The sequence below is a fragment of the Cariama cristata genome, unplaced genomic scaffold (assembly GCF_000690535.1).
Source record: "Cariama cristata isolate BGI_N322 unplaced genomic scaffold, ASM69053v1 scaffold39194, whole genome shotgun sequence".
In the NCBI taxonomy this organism is placed as follows: Eukaryota; Metazoa; Chordata; class Aves; order Cariamiformes; family Cariamidae; genus Cariama; species Cariama cristata.
This window is the reverse complement of record NW_009613015.1, coordinates 657-15,679: the sequence shown is the minus strand read 5'-3', so window position 1 is coordinate 15,679 and position 15,023 is coordinate 657. Positions and strand designations below refer to the sequence as shown.

Genomic DNA, 15,023 nt, shown 5'->3' with positions numbered 1-15,023 from the left:
CCCTATAGACACTGCGTGACCAATATTGTAATTTTTGTCGGTGCTTTTGATGTGGAATTAAAACCATTTTTAAAATCTCATTTGATTTTAGGGAATTCAGCACAGTATTCTCGTATTCACAGCATTGTATTCTCATTCCTGTAAACAAAAATGTTCTAGCTCACAGGTCCAGACTTGTCTGTGCAGTATTTGGCAACATTTACACCACAATCACAGGAAAAATTAGGGCTAAAATAAGTTGGTGGGGGGATACGTAAGGATAGGCTATCAGGTTTGTATGTATTTTCTTAAATCATATTTTCCAGGAGCTCTTTAATCAGATCTAAATCTGTGCTGCTGCTAAAAGGGGCATTTCTGCTGCATTATGTTCTCTGGCAGTAGTCTTTGGCTACATGATAATATGATCCAAAAGTTACTCTAGTTGACAAATTACTTGGACCTGACTTAGATAATACCCTCACAAATGCTTGTGCCAGTCCAAGGGATGTTGCAGTGGGGCAGTAAGAAGGAAGAGATAGTCAGTTTCGTGCTGATGCAAGGCACAATTTTGGCATTTTCACTGTCTACATTGGAACATCATTACTCAAAGTGGTAACTGCTATAATTCAGTCTTTTAATCTCTCTGGGACAATGAACTCTCTAGAAGATCAACCCCAAGTTGTTTATAGCTTTGGAAGTTGACTCTGTGAGAAGTAATAAAGAGGTTTCCTCTAGTAATTAGAGATCCAAGTTAGATTTTTGGGTACTGTTTATTTTTTCTCATATTGGAATGATTTGTGGCAGCTGGTGATCTTGAGTGAATCACTCAACTTTATTTTCAGTTGTATTGGTAATGTTTCAGCTACATCAAAACTGTTATCGTTGTCAAAGTTGTTTTAAAGGTTAGAGAACCTAGGAAGGTTATAAATATTACATATAAATATATGTTAGGAATAAAAATATGATGGTGTCCAGAAACACAATGTTTAAATATTTTTGGTTTTAGATCTTGAAATGTATTAGCCAGCTGGAACTAGCGCAACTTATAGGAACTGGAGTGAAAACTCGGTATTTATCTGGCTCTGGACGTGAAAGGGAAGGAAGCATTAAAGGCTATGCATCTGGAGGGGAAGAGTTTATGGGCCTGGGATTAGGTAAGTTTAATAATCTTGGACTTCACAAAGATGCACATATAAATAGAGTATGATGGCTAAGAAAGCTCAATGTTCTAGGATATTAAAATATGTTTACTTGCTTTCAGGAAGCTATGTTGGATTGATGAAACTAAAAAAATGGAACCATGTATTTGAAGATGTATTCGTAATTACCAAATCTGTTCTAACTTTGTAATTGAGTTAAGCTATTTAACAAAACTCCTCCAGATTTGCTTGGTGGAATATGTTGTTGTCAAAACTGTTTTACCATACTTAGTCATGATTTTGTTACCAGTATTATCAGTTCTTTCTTCTTATGCTCTGCTTTTAATAGTAAAAGCATAAGCCATTTATCTTTAGGAATTAATAGACGTTTCAATGATCAATAATTGGTTTTCCAAAGGAATTTCTTATCTCTTCATGTTGGACTTGCTGTTCCAGTTCATGTTGTTCCTGCAGTATGTGCAAGAAATAAACCCTAGATTTTAAACTGTAAATTAGAGGGAAAAGGCAAGTTGCCTGAATCTTGGGAAAACCATCAAGGAGACCTTTTAATTTGAAAATACTCTGAAGTTGATGCTGTAGACGATGATGCTGAATATAACAGAACTGTGCCCAGCATTAACTACTTGTATCTGACTTGAGTTCATATTTTAAAATAATATTTTATAATTTCCAATCTTACTAACTGCATTATATCATCTTAATAGACATGATGGTCAAAACACCGTGCCCTAAGGGGGGGAAAAACCCATACTTCTTACTGGATGTTTAATTTTATTATAATCTGGCACAGATCTAGCAAAGGCACCATCTGCTCCATATAAATTACAAGCTAATTGGAAGCAGTAGTCGCTTTTCTTTGTCTACTTGTATAAAGTGGGTTTAATATAAACTCATGATTTCATGATGCTAAATACTGGTTTTTAATGGCTTTTATTGCAGGTAACCTTGTTGGAAGTGGAGCTGATAAACGGTATATGGCGAGTATTCAAGAGTCTGTGGGAGAGACCAGTTCACAGAGTGTAGTGGTAGCAGTAGACAGGTACTGAGAATATAATCTCGTTCTAGGGAAAATATGACTTGAAGTTACTGACCATGCTCACTTTACTTGCAGATTCTGACAGGGGCTTTTGTTCTTGAAACCTGTTTCTCTTGTGAGAAAGATGCTGATACTTAGATGCTTTCTCTCAATAAGTATAATCTCTTTAGGCATGTAATATTCACAAAAGAAAGAAGGTCACTGAATAGCAGCATAACTAATGTAGTGTATTGTGAGAAGGGGAACTGTGTGTATGCCTGTGTTTTATTGCCTTTTCTTTAGAGTAAGCCAGTGAAGACCAGAATTAGGTTGCTATTACAGTATTTAGCTATATTTGTTTTACAAATCTGTCTGATAATTGTCTGTAACTTATGTGTGTGTATTCTGTGTATTTGGGTTTCTTTTTTTCCTTTTTTTTTTAATTTAGCCTGAACAGGACAGGCATCTGAAATTAACAAATGCTTTTATCCTATTAAATCATGCGATTTTCTTTGATCTTGTGAACTTCAGTATTTCAGCACTTCTTTAGTTGCTGTTCTTCAGCTCTTTATTCATTAGTCGCTGCATTCGTGACTAAATTGTTCCCCTTCTCATCTGTCCTTTTAAAATGTTGTCTAAAGAGTTGCTTCTGTCATGAACCATGTGTTGAAAGGGGACTTTTTATAATTATTGAAATTGTTGGGCAAGTCTGTAGAATCGTATGTTCACACTTGTAGTATTTATTGTAACATAAATGTGTCTATTGCCATATCAAAGTCTAAAAGATCTGGGAACATTCTCCACTTATTCTATATGAACCACTACCAGTGGTCCAAACTCCTCTCAAGACTCTGAACAACTGAAGGGGAAGAAGGGACAATGGTGTATCCGTAGTCTTTCTGCTATCTCTTTTGACAGCCACAACTTACAGTATTCCTGAACCATATAAACATCAGTCAGGTGGCTGGCATCGAGTAAAGTCTTGCAGCAAAGCTTTCTTAATGTCTTTTTACCCTCCCTATGAAACTTAACATACTGTCACCCAAATGAGTGTTCCAGAACTACTTGCCCTGGATAAAATTGTGAGCCTGTGCTTGTTTCTTGCAGTGGGGCGGGAGCATAGTAGACTGTGACTTGCAGCAGGGAAAAGAATGCTTAGACTAGGAGAAGGACATGAACTGCTGCCAAGGAGCAAGAATAAAACAGTTGCAGAGTTCATGGCATGGAGGATTGTAAAGTACCTCCAGGAGATGTGCTGACACTTGCCTACAGCGCTAAGATGTGAATGACTCTTGTGGGTATGCAGGTAAAACTGCAACTCATTTATTTGTTCCATAGGATATTTACAGGATCGACTAGGCTGGATGGAAATGCAATAGGTATGTATGCTGACCATTTGGTGGGTTACAGGAACTCTTGCAATGTAACATCCTGAACTTACAGTAGTGTGTTTTAATCTTCAGTTGACTTTGTTCGATGGCTGTGTGCTGTTTCCATGGATGAGCTGGCTTCCCCACACCATCCACGCATGTTCAGCCTGCAGAAGATAGTGGAGATATCGTATTACAACATGAATCGCATTAGACTGCAGTGGTCAAGGATTTGGCACGTGATTGGAGATCACTTCAATAAGGTATTTTTAAAATCAAGTTACAGAACATACATGAATAGCAGGACTTCTTTAATCAGCTTTTTTTAATGTTCTTACTGCTGTAGGTTGGGATGTTTAAAAAAAAAAAAAATCTATTAAAGGTGCCTAAAGGAAGCACCTATTTAAAAATCTGAAGTGTATAAATACAAATGGAAATGTTTATGGGAACTATCTTTAATCACTTCATTATATGATTTTGTATTTGTAATTTTTCTTTGTCATTGTCTTATCCTTCTGATCAAATGCCAAGTTAGTTTTCCTCTAAAATATATACAGATGATCCTGGAACAACAAAGTTATTTTCGTTAGGAAACTGGAGCATGTTTGGCTGCAAGGGTTTTAACCTGAGATTATTGAGTTTTTTAGTGTCTAGCTGGCTATTATAGTTCTGCACTTGTTGTATACAAAATCCATGGGTCTGTTCAGTTGGATCAAATGACTGATAAAGCCCTCTCTCTGAAAGTAACCTCCTGTTTTCTAAATATCTGAAAAATAGAATGTGCTAGTGATTTTTAGTGGACTGACATGAAACTTAAATGATTAATTTGTTACTCATAAGTAATACTTTAGCTGGTATATGTTTGAAAATACGCTTTTCTTCTAGGTTGGATGTAACCCTAATGAAGATGTCGCCATCTTTGCAGTAGACTCATTAAGGCAGCTGTCAATGAAATTTCTTGAGAAGGGAGAGTTAGCCAACTTCCGCTTCCAGAAAGACTTCCTAAGGCCTTTTGAGCATATTATGAAGAAAAACAGGTGTGATGCACTGCAAACTCTGTGTTAGCTTGCTTTAATCCTGCTTAAAGTTGTTACTTGGTGTGGGTTAGATTGTCTTGTACATGGAAGTGGCACAGTTACTTTGTGCCAGTGTAAAATTGTGCCACTTGTGAAAGTCTTACTTTCCCTTTTTTTTTTTTTTAAAGATCTCCAACTATTCGGGACATGGTAATACGCTGTATTGCTCAGATGGTGAACTCTCAAGCTGGTAATATTCGTTCAGGCTGGAAAAATATCTTTGCAGTCTTTCATCAAGCGGCATCAGACCATGATGGGAATATTGTGGAGCTGGCCTTTCAGACTACAGCACATATAGTTAGTAAGTAATGCTTGTTAGATGTGAGTACTCAAATTAGCTTAGCTGCTGTGATTCAGGTTTAAAAGGTCCATCTGAATAAGACTTGTGTATTTCCAGGTAAATAAACACAAGATCTTGCAGTCAGACTGTTTGAACTCTGTAGCTAGGTCTTACCCGTTAAGTCTCCTGATTGCTATGGACAGGAAAAACTAGATACAGATATCTTGCTATTGAACTTTGGAAGTTTGGAATAGGTTCAGTAAGTTTGTATGTTACCCCATCTGTTGCAATAAGTTGTTTTGGATTAAGGAATGCATTTCACAAACTTCCATGCCAATTAAGTATCGTATGGTGGGGATCATAAAGCTTATGATGCTGATATGTGACTGCTTGTAGAGTTTGATTCATACAGCCTACCCGCTCTGGCAGTATGTTTGAACAACACACTGCTGCCACTTTCAAAGGAAGACAGCCAACTCAAATATTCTTGAAACGGACCTCCAATATTGATCATAGCTTTCTTATATGTCCTGAAACTATCCTCTTCCCGTTAAGTAGCATGGGGAAAAATACAGAATTAATAAATGCAAATAGTAACAAAACTTTTTTTGCTAACTTGAATTACATAGATCTTGGGAGTTGTAGTTTGTTCAAAAGCTTGTACGCATTGGATTTGTTTTGTATTTAGTCTGTCCCTTAAGTCTGAAATCTAACTGCTTTTTCCTCTCTTGCTACACAATATGAGTAATTACAGGCTTAGATAATTTGCGTAAATCTAGGTAGCTTCATTCACAGCAGGGAAGCTAACATCAAGCTTTACTCCTATTATTTTTCAAAAGATTTTAAGAGCTTTGGGTTGCATAGGCTGTGGGAGGAAACTGAACCATATAAGAAGCCATGAAATAATCCTAGATGATAAAATTGGTAATTATCCAACCTGAGAAAATGTGATGCTGACAAATTTGGGTGGTGGGGTGGGATGGGGAAGAATGTGAGGTAAGACAGAGAAGCATATTTAATCTAGAAGATCTGGTCCGTTCATGTTTGTCCATTCAGTAGTGGTATACCATGTCTGATATATCTAGATCAATGCCAGTTTATCTCTGGATTCCAATATCAGTACATTTTAAAAAGTGTATTTGTTTCCTCTTCACAGCAAATATTTTTCAACAGCATTTTCCAGCAGCAATTGATTCATTTCAGGATGCAGTAAAATGTCTTTCTGAGTTTGCCTGTAATGTTGCATTTCCGGACACCAGCATGGAAGCTATTAGACTTATTCGGTATTGTGCAAAATATGTTTCAGAAAGACCACAGGTATTTTCTTTTAATTTTTACCCTTCTGTATTCTTATTCTATCTTCTACTGTTAAACTGAGACTAATCTTGTAACTAAGAAAGAGCTTTCAGATTCAAACGTCTCCCAGCAGGAAGTGTTTGTATTAAAAGCTTATTCAGCATTAGGAGTCATTTTTGTATTGTGTAAGCAGTAAACTACAACTAACTAAAAAAATTTAAGTCTCAACAGTCCAAATTGGAAATAACTGAATGAAAAGTATTTTTTATAGTGTTAGGATGCCTTGGAAAACAATACTACTTGTTCTTAATTATGCCTAAATTGATTACAAACATGCGTATTTTGCTACATCAGTCTATTGTGTGAATACTTAATATAATAATCACTTTGCTGGAAAGAGCCTGGAGTTAGATTGCAGTTGCATGTTACTATTGCAAGATGTGCATGCTGTTTTCAATATGCCAGAAAAGTCTAGAACAGGTTTATGCCAAACTTAGATTTCCTTATTACCTATATTTAACAGTGACACTTGCTTCCTAAAATCCAAACCTCTGTAACTTGTAAAGCCTTTAGCAGGACTTAAGTAAAATGGATTTAAGTATTTATTTTCCATGTATTTTTTCCAGTATTTTCGCAGAGAGTTCTGTTTCAGTTCTATACTTATATTTTACAGGATTTGAGTGTTACAGTAGAAACTAAGCTAACTTGTCAAGTCTGTCTGTGCCACTAGTAGTATCTAAATCTCAGATTTAAAGATTTCTGAGGCTTGCTTTTTTTCTTATTTTTTCCTGCCTATCTCCAAGGTATTGAGAGAATACACAAGTGATGACATGAATGTTGCTCCTGGGGACAGAGTATGGGTCAGAGGATGGTTTCCCATTTTATTTGAACTTTCTTGTATCATCAATCGTTGCAAATTAGATGTTCGAACAAGGTAATAAAGCTTTTTTTTTTTTTTTTAATTTGGTTAGTTGAAGAGATCACAGGTGCACATTTTAACATCTTTTCCTTTATTTGTTTGGGTTTGTTTATAGAGGCTTAACAGTGATGTTTGAAATAATGAAGAGTTATGGTCATACCTTTGAAAAGCACTGGTGGCAAGATCTGTTCAGAATTGTGTTTCGGATTTTTGATAATATGAAACTCCCTGAACAACAAACAGAGGTAAAAACAAAAAGCAAACAAGCATTAGAGTTCTTAAAAACAAACAAACAAACCAAAACAAAACAAAAACAAACAAACAATAATGTTATATATAATACCATAATGGTATGTTGTTGTATTATGCTATATTCTGTGGTATGTATGAAATTTGTCATAGTATCAGTTGACCTATCTTGTCTCTTCTGTCTGAATATTTTCAAGGAGATTATTCAAACTTTGTGAAAACTGTAGTTTTCTGAACAGCATTCATGTGGCCAACTAAATGCTTCTGACAAGATACGTGCAGTAGTGAGACTTTTTAGTTCTATCAAAATTTTACTCCTCTGCTCGGAAGCCATGTCCTTTGTTGAATAGCCATGCATAAGCCAAGTGCTGTCATCATAGAAGCCACCTGAAAACAAAGACTTTTCATTTTTTCTCATAGAAATCTGAATGGATGACCACTACATGCAACCATGCACTTTACGCAATCTGTGATGTATTTACGCAATTTTATGAAGCTTTAAATGAGATCCTTCTTCCTGACATACTTGCACAGTTACACTGGTGTGTAAAACAAGGTAGCTTATTTACTTGTATCTTTTGATTCATGTATTTTTTTAAATGTTCATTACTTAAGAAGGGGAAAATTAACTGAATTTTGGGAAAATAAAAACGACCATTAAGACAGTATGTTATGTAATAGATGGATGTAGTATCTTAAATATTCGAACATCATTCTATTTAATGAGTTAGGCAGCTCTTCTGTTAATGTGTTTATGGTGCTATTATGACAGAGCAAAGGCTTTTAAAGAGTTGTTTATTCTTCTGCCAACAGCCTCTCCATTTGGCTGCATGGATAAAATACCTCATTTGCTTACACACACACACACGCATTCTGACTTTTTTTTTCTTTTTTTCTCCTCCACCCCCCCCCAACCATCTAGTGCAACTTTCTAAAGAATGTGTTTTCTTTCGGGCTCCAACTTTTAACACCTGAAATCCTGCGCATTGCTAGCGTGGAATGTGAGGAGACTGCCATGCAGGAAATCATAAGTTTCGAATTGGTGCTTTTCCTTCTTTAGTCTCACTGTATCCTTCCTTTCTGCTTCTTTCCTGTCCTTTGTCTTCTCTGTTTGGATTTCAATCTCATGAAGTCTATTTTTAAACACTATTTTTTATTCAGTAGGTTCCTAAGCTTGATATTATTGTAATATACTTACAAGGATGCTTTAAGCTAAGGTACCACGCATTTCACAATATTGGTAAAAATGTTTAATGGAGCAGTAATAGAGAATGCTTCATTTGTCATTGATATTGTAGAAGCTGATAAATATTTTTTTATCTTTTGCAGATAATGAGCAGTTGGCTCGATCAGGTACAAACTGCCTAGAAAACCTGGTAATACTAAACGGACAGAAATTCAGCCCTGAGGTCTGGGGCCAGACATGCAATTGTATGCTAGAAATCTTCAAAACTACTATTCCTCATGTGTAAGTTGATAAATTTAATTCCCATACTAATACCTGTTTCCAGAGCAACAATATTTACTTTTTTTTTTGCCCCCCCCAAGCTTGCTGACATGGAGGCCTGCAGGAATGGAGGAAGATTCAGCTGAAAAACACTTGGTAAGAGTTAATTCAGTGCAACAAACTAAGTTGAAGGGTTTTGTGTTAGGTTAGCTTTTGAAATATTTTATTGTAGTAAATACACTTGACAATAAACAATGGAATTGACATTAGCTTGTATTTGGTGTCTGTAAAATAAGATAGAAAGAATGGATGCAGGAAACCTTTGAATCTTAAGATTAGTGAAGTCATCTGAAAACTGATAGCTGGTTGGGAGTTAGTGTTTTGGATTGCTAAAATTGTTCTGCATTTTCTTCTAGGATTTAGACCTAGATCACCAGTCTTTAAGCAGCATGGATAAAAATGCTTCAGAAAGAGGACAAAGTCAGTTTTCAAATCCAACAGATGAGAGTTGGAAAGGTGGACCTTATACAAGTAAGGAAAACATAGAAGTTCATTTAATAAACTTTTATAGCCACTCTTAGTCCACTTCTCTACTTCTGTAGAGAAAGTTTTTGGGCACTTAAACTTGGGGTACATCTTTACAACTTGTGTTTATGCCTTGCAGAGAAATTTTCTATTTATAAGATAATTTACAGCATCACTAAATATCAAAATGCTAATGGTAATGTAGTGTTTTGCTAGCCTGTTGTATGTGAATGTCAAAAATTGCTTCTGAAACATGTGTTATTCCCTTTCATTAGATCAGAAACTATTTGCTGGCCTCCTTATAAAGTGTGTGGTACAGCTGGAATTGATACAGACCATTGATAATATAGTGTTCTATCCAGCAACAAGCAAGAAGGAAGATGCTGAGCACATGGCTGCAGCTCAGGTGCCATCAGACTTATTTATAACCTTGTTGTGGCAGTAAAGTATAGACTATTGAATGCTCTGACGTGTGTTTACAAAATACAGTCTCTTCCTTTTTCTAACTCTACTCTAGCACTAATCTGAATGTGTGTGTCATTACTCTTAAGCAGTGATTTTTTTTTTTAATTTTTTTTTTGCCTGCCTCCAGTGTTTCCTGGCAGTCTGCCTGTTGGATTATTATAATTATATTTTTGTTACTAATATAATGTATTATCATTGTTTTTATAATGAATACACACTCATCAAGAATATTTTTGTTTGGTTTGGGGAGAGTATTCTTTTCTGTTGTTTAGCCTGAGTGTCTTCATTTAGCCACAGTTGAGGCTTTGCTGAGCCTCTAGGTGTTTACAAAGGAGGAGATGCAGAAATTGAACTTTAGCAAGGTTAACGGTCAAGATTTAACTCATTATGTGCCTCGGAGAGGTCCTTGACCCTGAAAATTCTGCTTCTAGGGAATAGTGCAGGGTAGCTCTTGCTTGGCTAAGTTAATAAAGCCCTAAGCTAGAAGTTTGGGCTAGTGCATTCAGGTAGTGTTTTGGGGATGGTTTAGTAAAATTCCTAATCAAATTAGCTGAAAATATTGACCAATTTTAATGAAACTTGACATTAGCCAAAGATGGGGAATTTCTACGCTATGCAACATTTAAACTTGCACTATTTTTGTGGTTCATTTTGAAGTTTTTCAGAATTCAGCAGGCCTACTCAAGTCAGCTCCTAGAGGAGAGGAAATATTCTATATTGTATTGCTATGACTTTTTTATGCCTTGATAAAAGAGGTTCTTCCCTTGTTGTTCATTTTTTGGTTTTGTTTTGTTTTTTTTTTCCTTATTGATAACTAGGATAGATCATAACTTCTCTCTTTTAAAATATCCTACTGAAAAAAGAGTACAACTCTGATATTTGACAGGATCACTCTGCTGTGTTGCATTGTGTTAATATTTCACTTGTACCTAAAAATGGAATCTGGAGTGCATGGTATATGGTCTGTGAAATATCAAAGTCTCTTAAGCTTATATAAAAAGAATATGTTATTGACACTCCTCTCTCTCTCTCTCTTCCTCCCTCCTTGCCTTTAGAGAGATGCGTTGGACGCAGATATCCACATTGACACAGAAGACCAAGGAATGTATAAATATATGTCTTCACATCACCTGTTTAAGTTACTAGATTGTCTGCAAGAGTCTCATTCATTTTCAAAAGCCTTTAATTCAAATTATGAACAGCGAACTGTGTTATGGAGAGCAGGTGAGGTTTTTTATTTTTAGTTTGATAAAAATACTGATGTCCACTTATAGCTTTAGCTATCGAGATACAAAAGTATACTATTGCAATAATCTCTACAGTTAATCTGACAGTGTTGCAGGCTTTTATTACTTGTCTCCTTCGTGATGACTTGAATAATTCTGTTTGCTAAGTTACCTGCTTTTTTGATTAAACTAGAGCTACACAGTTGGTACTACTGTAGTTAAATATCTTTATAAATAGATTAGATCTCAATCAAAATCAAGGAGGAGGAAATACTATCTGGACAAGAAATCATTACTGTTCACTAGTGGAGGTATTGTTGATAAAATTTACCTCTTGGCTAGTTAACTACAAATGTGAATGTTCCCTCTCTCCCTCTGTGTAACTGATTTCTAGGGTTCAAGGGTAAATCAAAACCCAATCTATTAAAACAAGAGACCAGCAGCTTGGCTTGTTGCTTGAGAATACTCTTTCGAATGTATGTGGATGAAAACCGCCAGGACTCCTGGGATGCTATACAACGACGACTGCTTAGGTAAGAGTATCAGCTTGGTTCTGATGCATTCTGTTTTCAGCTAGTACAGTGCAGCCGTGGTTTAGGTTGCTCAGCAGAGCGTGCAAAGTATATGAAGTATATAATATAAGTATTTATAGATATATGACCACTCTTTATTAAAAGTTAATTTAGCAATAAGGAAGCACTCTACCTGGAATAAATGAAGCACCTTCTTGCCTGACATAAGCTTTTCTTTACAGAAGTGGTGGTGTATGAATACTTTTCATATCTGAGTACATAAGGATATTCAGAGGTATAATAGGATACAGTAATCTAACCAGAGTGCAGTATAAGCAGCTGTAAACCTGGAACTTAGGTAAATGTAGAAAATTATGCTAGGTGAATATAAAAAGGTATTGGAGTCCCCTTTATTTGAAAAGTGAGTTGTTGGTACATGAAAGTTCAGAGTACTAATCTCTAATCAAATGTGAAGAACTATTAAACTTTCTGTTGGCCCTAATGCAGTGGATTTCAGTAGCATTCTGATTTATGAGCGTCTATGGACATACTAATCCTTTTTAGTGTGTAAAAAGGGGAGGTTTCATTCCTTCTTTAATTAAAAGTGCCCCGAAAAAGCCACAGTAGGTGGTACAGTTTGTACCTTGTGTTGACAGTCTACAGCGAGGACCAAAAATTTATTAATACAATAGTAATCCCTCTCTAATCTGTGATGCTGAGCTCTGCAGATCTTTACTAAAGCAGTCTAGATTTGGAGGGAGAACTCTTTCATGTTGCAGTTGCCTAAGCTGTCCTAATGTAAGGATCAGGAAATAATGTTTGCAGGTTGAAGGTGATACCACTTCAATTACAGAATGTTTATGAGGAAAATCAGACTCTTCCACCTCTAACTCCATGGTTCTTTGCTGACAAGATGAAAACTATTTCAGTTCAGTTATCTGTAACAACTACTGTAACATCCAGACAAATTTGTTAATTAAAATTCTTACATGTGATTGAAAACTTTCCCATGGAAGTGCATCTTGCTTGAGAACAAAATACACTATGAAAAGACAAACAGTGCATGTTATAAAAACTTTTTAGGGGTTTTCTTTATGGTTTGTCTGAACTGTCATCTCTTTAGTGTATGCAGTGAAGCCCTGGCGTATTTTATTACCGTGAACTCAGAAAGCCACAGAGAAGCTTGGACCAATCTCCTGCTGTTGCTTTTAACAAAAACACTAAAAATCAGCGATGAAAAGGTAAGAACAGGCTCTGTTGAATTCAGTCTTTATTATCATCTGTATTGCAAGGTAGCTAGTTTGCTTGCATAGTCTGTACTCTCCTTGAAATACAGCAGTCATTACATCTGCATTTTTTGCAAGCATTCTACGTTATAAAAATCAGACTGCATCCATGCAATAGCAGTTTACTGATATTTTAAGAAATTGGTAGTAGTGGTGGCTTGGCTTCTCCATGTAGTAGTAATCAATGATGTCCCTGTCATTATGGTGTGTTGTGAGAATAGTCTTAACTTTTTGTAGATAATGGCAACTTGGCCATTCCTTAGTACAAAATCCAAGTATCTTTTTATTCTGAAAGTTCTGTGGTGAACTTTCCCCATAACTAATGCTGAGCATTATTAGGAAGGGAATAGAGGACAAAACATACTACTTCTTGTGTAAATTTGTGACAGATTTGCATCTTGAATATTGTTTGCAGTTCTGCTTCCCCTTACCAAAAGGGGTGTGATGGAGCTGGAAAAGGGCTGAGAGTGTGTACCAGGAGTAAGGGATATAGACTGGCTCCCATACATGGAACTGTATGTAGGTTAGACTTTTACTCAGTTATCTTTTATCCAAAAAAGAAATAAAAATGAGAGGTGCATAAAGGCATTACCAGCATGGAAAGAGGTAAATAATTGTTATACTGGAAGAGACTGAATGAGAATTTTGGAGATTGCAAGTCACTGGAGGGGAAAAAAGCCAAACACACACATAATGGAGATACTGCTTCACCTGAGGGTTCAGCTGTGGAAGGCTTTGTTATGTATTGTGGATGATATTTTGAAGAGGCTGGAGAAGCAACTGGACAAATTCACACTAGAGGAGGGTGTTTCTACAAGTAGTCCCTGATACCACCGCTACCCTGAGAAATCCCTGAGCCACAAAATAGTCTAACACTATTTTAGGGAAGTAATGCCAAATGCATGCTCTGTGTATGGTTTCCTGTAGCCATCTGCTAAGGCTGTTGTGGAAGACAGACGCTGGGCTTGATGGCCCTTTGGCTATCCAGGGGGGCCTTTGATTGGGTGAGACCTTGTGTTTTACCAAGTTGGTGTAGCCATGAATGTGGAAGACCTCTGCACTTTCCTATAGTAATAGAGAATAATGTTCTTTTTCATTCTTCTTTGATAGTTTAGGGCACATGCTTCAACATATTATCCATACTTGTGCGAAATCATGCAATTTGACCTGATTCCTGAGCTTCGAGCTGTGCTACGGAAGTTCTTCCTGCGTATAGGTGTTGTGTTCAAAATCTGCATAACAGAGGAGCAGATACGGACACCTGGGATGAACTTACCTTCATGGTAGCCCTAAGCAGGGTTGGTTACTTTGGCTTGTACATAAAGCTATGTTCCAGAGATGGATTCAAGTGGATGGGAAAAAATGGGACACTGGTGTATCAACACAGCAGCAAGTTACTCTTACCACAATGGCATTTGGGGAGGAGGAAAAAAAATCCTGTTTTGTCCATCCTACAAAACTATCAGCAATTTTAATTTAAATTATTGCTTACAGAGTTAATACAGTAGATGTAAAAGTCTCTTTGTTTCAATGCTAGTCATCCTTATGATCAAGTCTGTCTCTTCTAGTCTTTTGTCAACTGTTCAGTCTTGCGTCCCAGCTAAATCTGATAAATCAGCTGGATTCCTCAACAGAAATTATGCCCCTTGGAAATAATGAATATAGTTGTATAGCCTTGTGATGTTAGCACATATGTTCATAATAAACTATAATGTAGTGGCTAATGACCACCTAAGATCATTTTGGGTTTTTCTTTGTGTGTACATGACCAGGTAGCGTGTTACAATGTTTGAAGTGGACAGCCTGTAGGATATTTGGGGAAAGGGTTTTCCACCAGTTTAGCAAGTAATTTTTAAAACTTTCTTTTAATATCAGTGCTTCATCTTCTGAGACTTATTTTTGTTTTTATGAAAGGTTTTACATCAGGAGCACACAATAGCATCTACTTTTTTAGCTTGTTAGTCTTGAGTTAAAGACCTTTCAAAAAAAACCCAAACACTTTTAAACCTTCCATTTTCTTTCATACATTGTGAGATTGTGGACAGAGTATATACACAGTAATATTAAAACCAAGGTTCAGAACAGAGAAAACCAACTTTACCCTTGAGTACAATGTATTTAGTAGTAATTGTGTTTGTTAAGCAAGAAGTGCTGTCCTTAATACATATGAGGTTCTGTCTCTTTTTACTGCAGATCTGCAACTTCTGATGCCTTTTTG

General features: G+C 36.3%; 1 protein-coding gene across 1 annotated transcript; it reads left to right on the top strand.

Moving 5' to 3' along the window:
- Positions 1-985: 985 nt before the first annotated feature.
- LOC104157004 (brefeldin A-inhibited guanine nucleotide-exchange protein 2) lies at positions 986-14,092 on the top strand (the record flags this gene model as incomplete). Its single annotated transcript, XM_009698851.1, has 18 exons — positions 986-1,133; positions 2,079-2,178; positions 3,493-3,533; positions 3,618-3,787; positions 4,410-4,561; positions 4,729-4,901; positions 6,037-6,197; positions 6,980-7,110; positions 7,211-7,340; positions 7,765-7,900; positions 8,674-8,812; positions 8,893-8,947; positions 9,208-9,322; positions 9,592-9,722; positions 10,837-11,005; positions 11,402-11,540; positions 12,643-12,760; positions 13,916-14,092. Coding segments are annotated over 18 exons (2,385 nt in total), but the record flags the coding sequence as incomplete, so codon positions are not given.
- Positions 14,093-15,023: the final 931 nt, after the last annotated feature.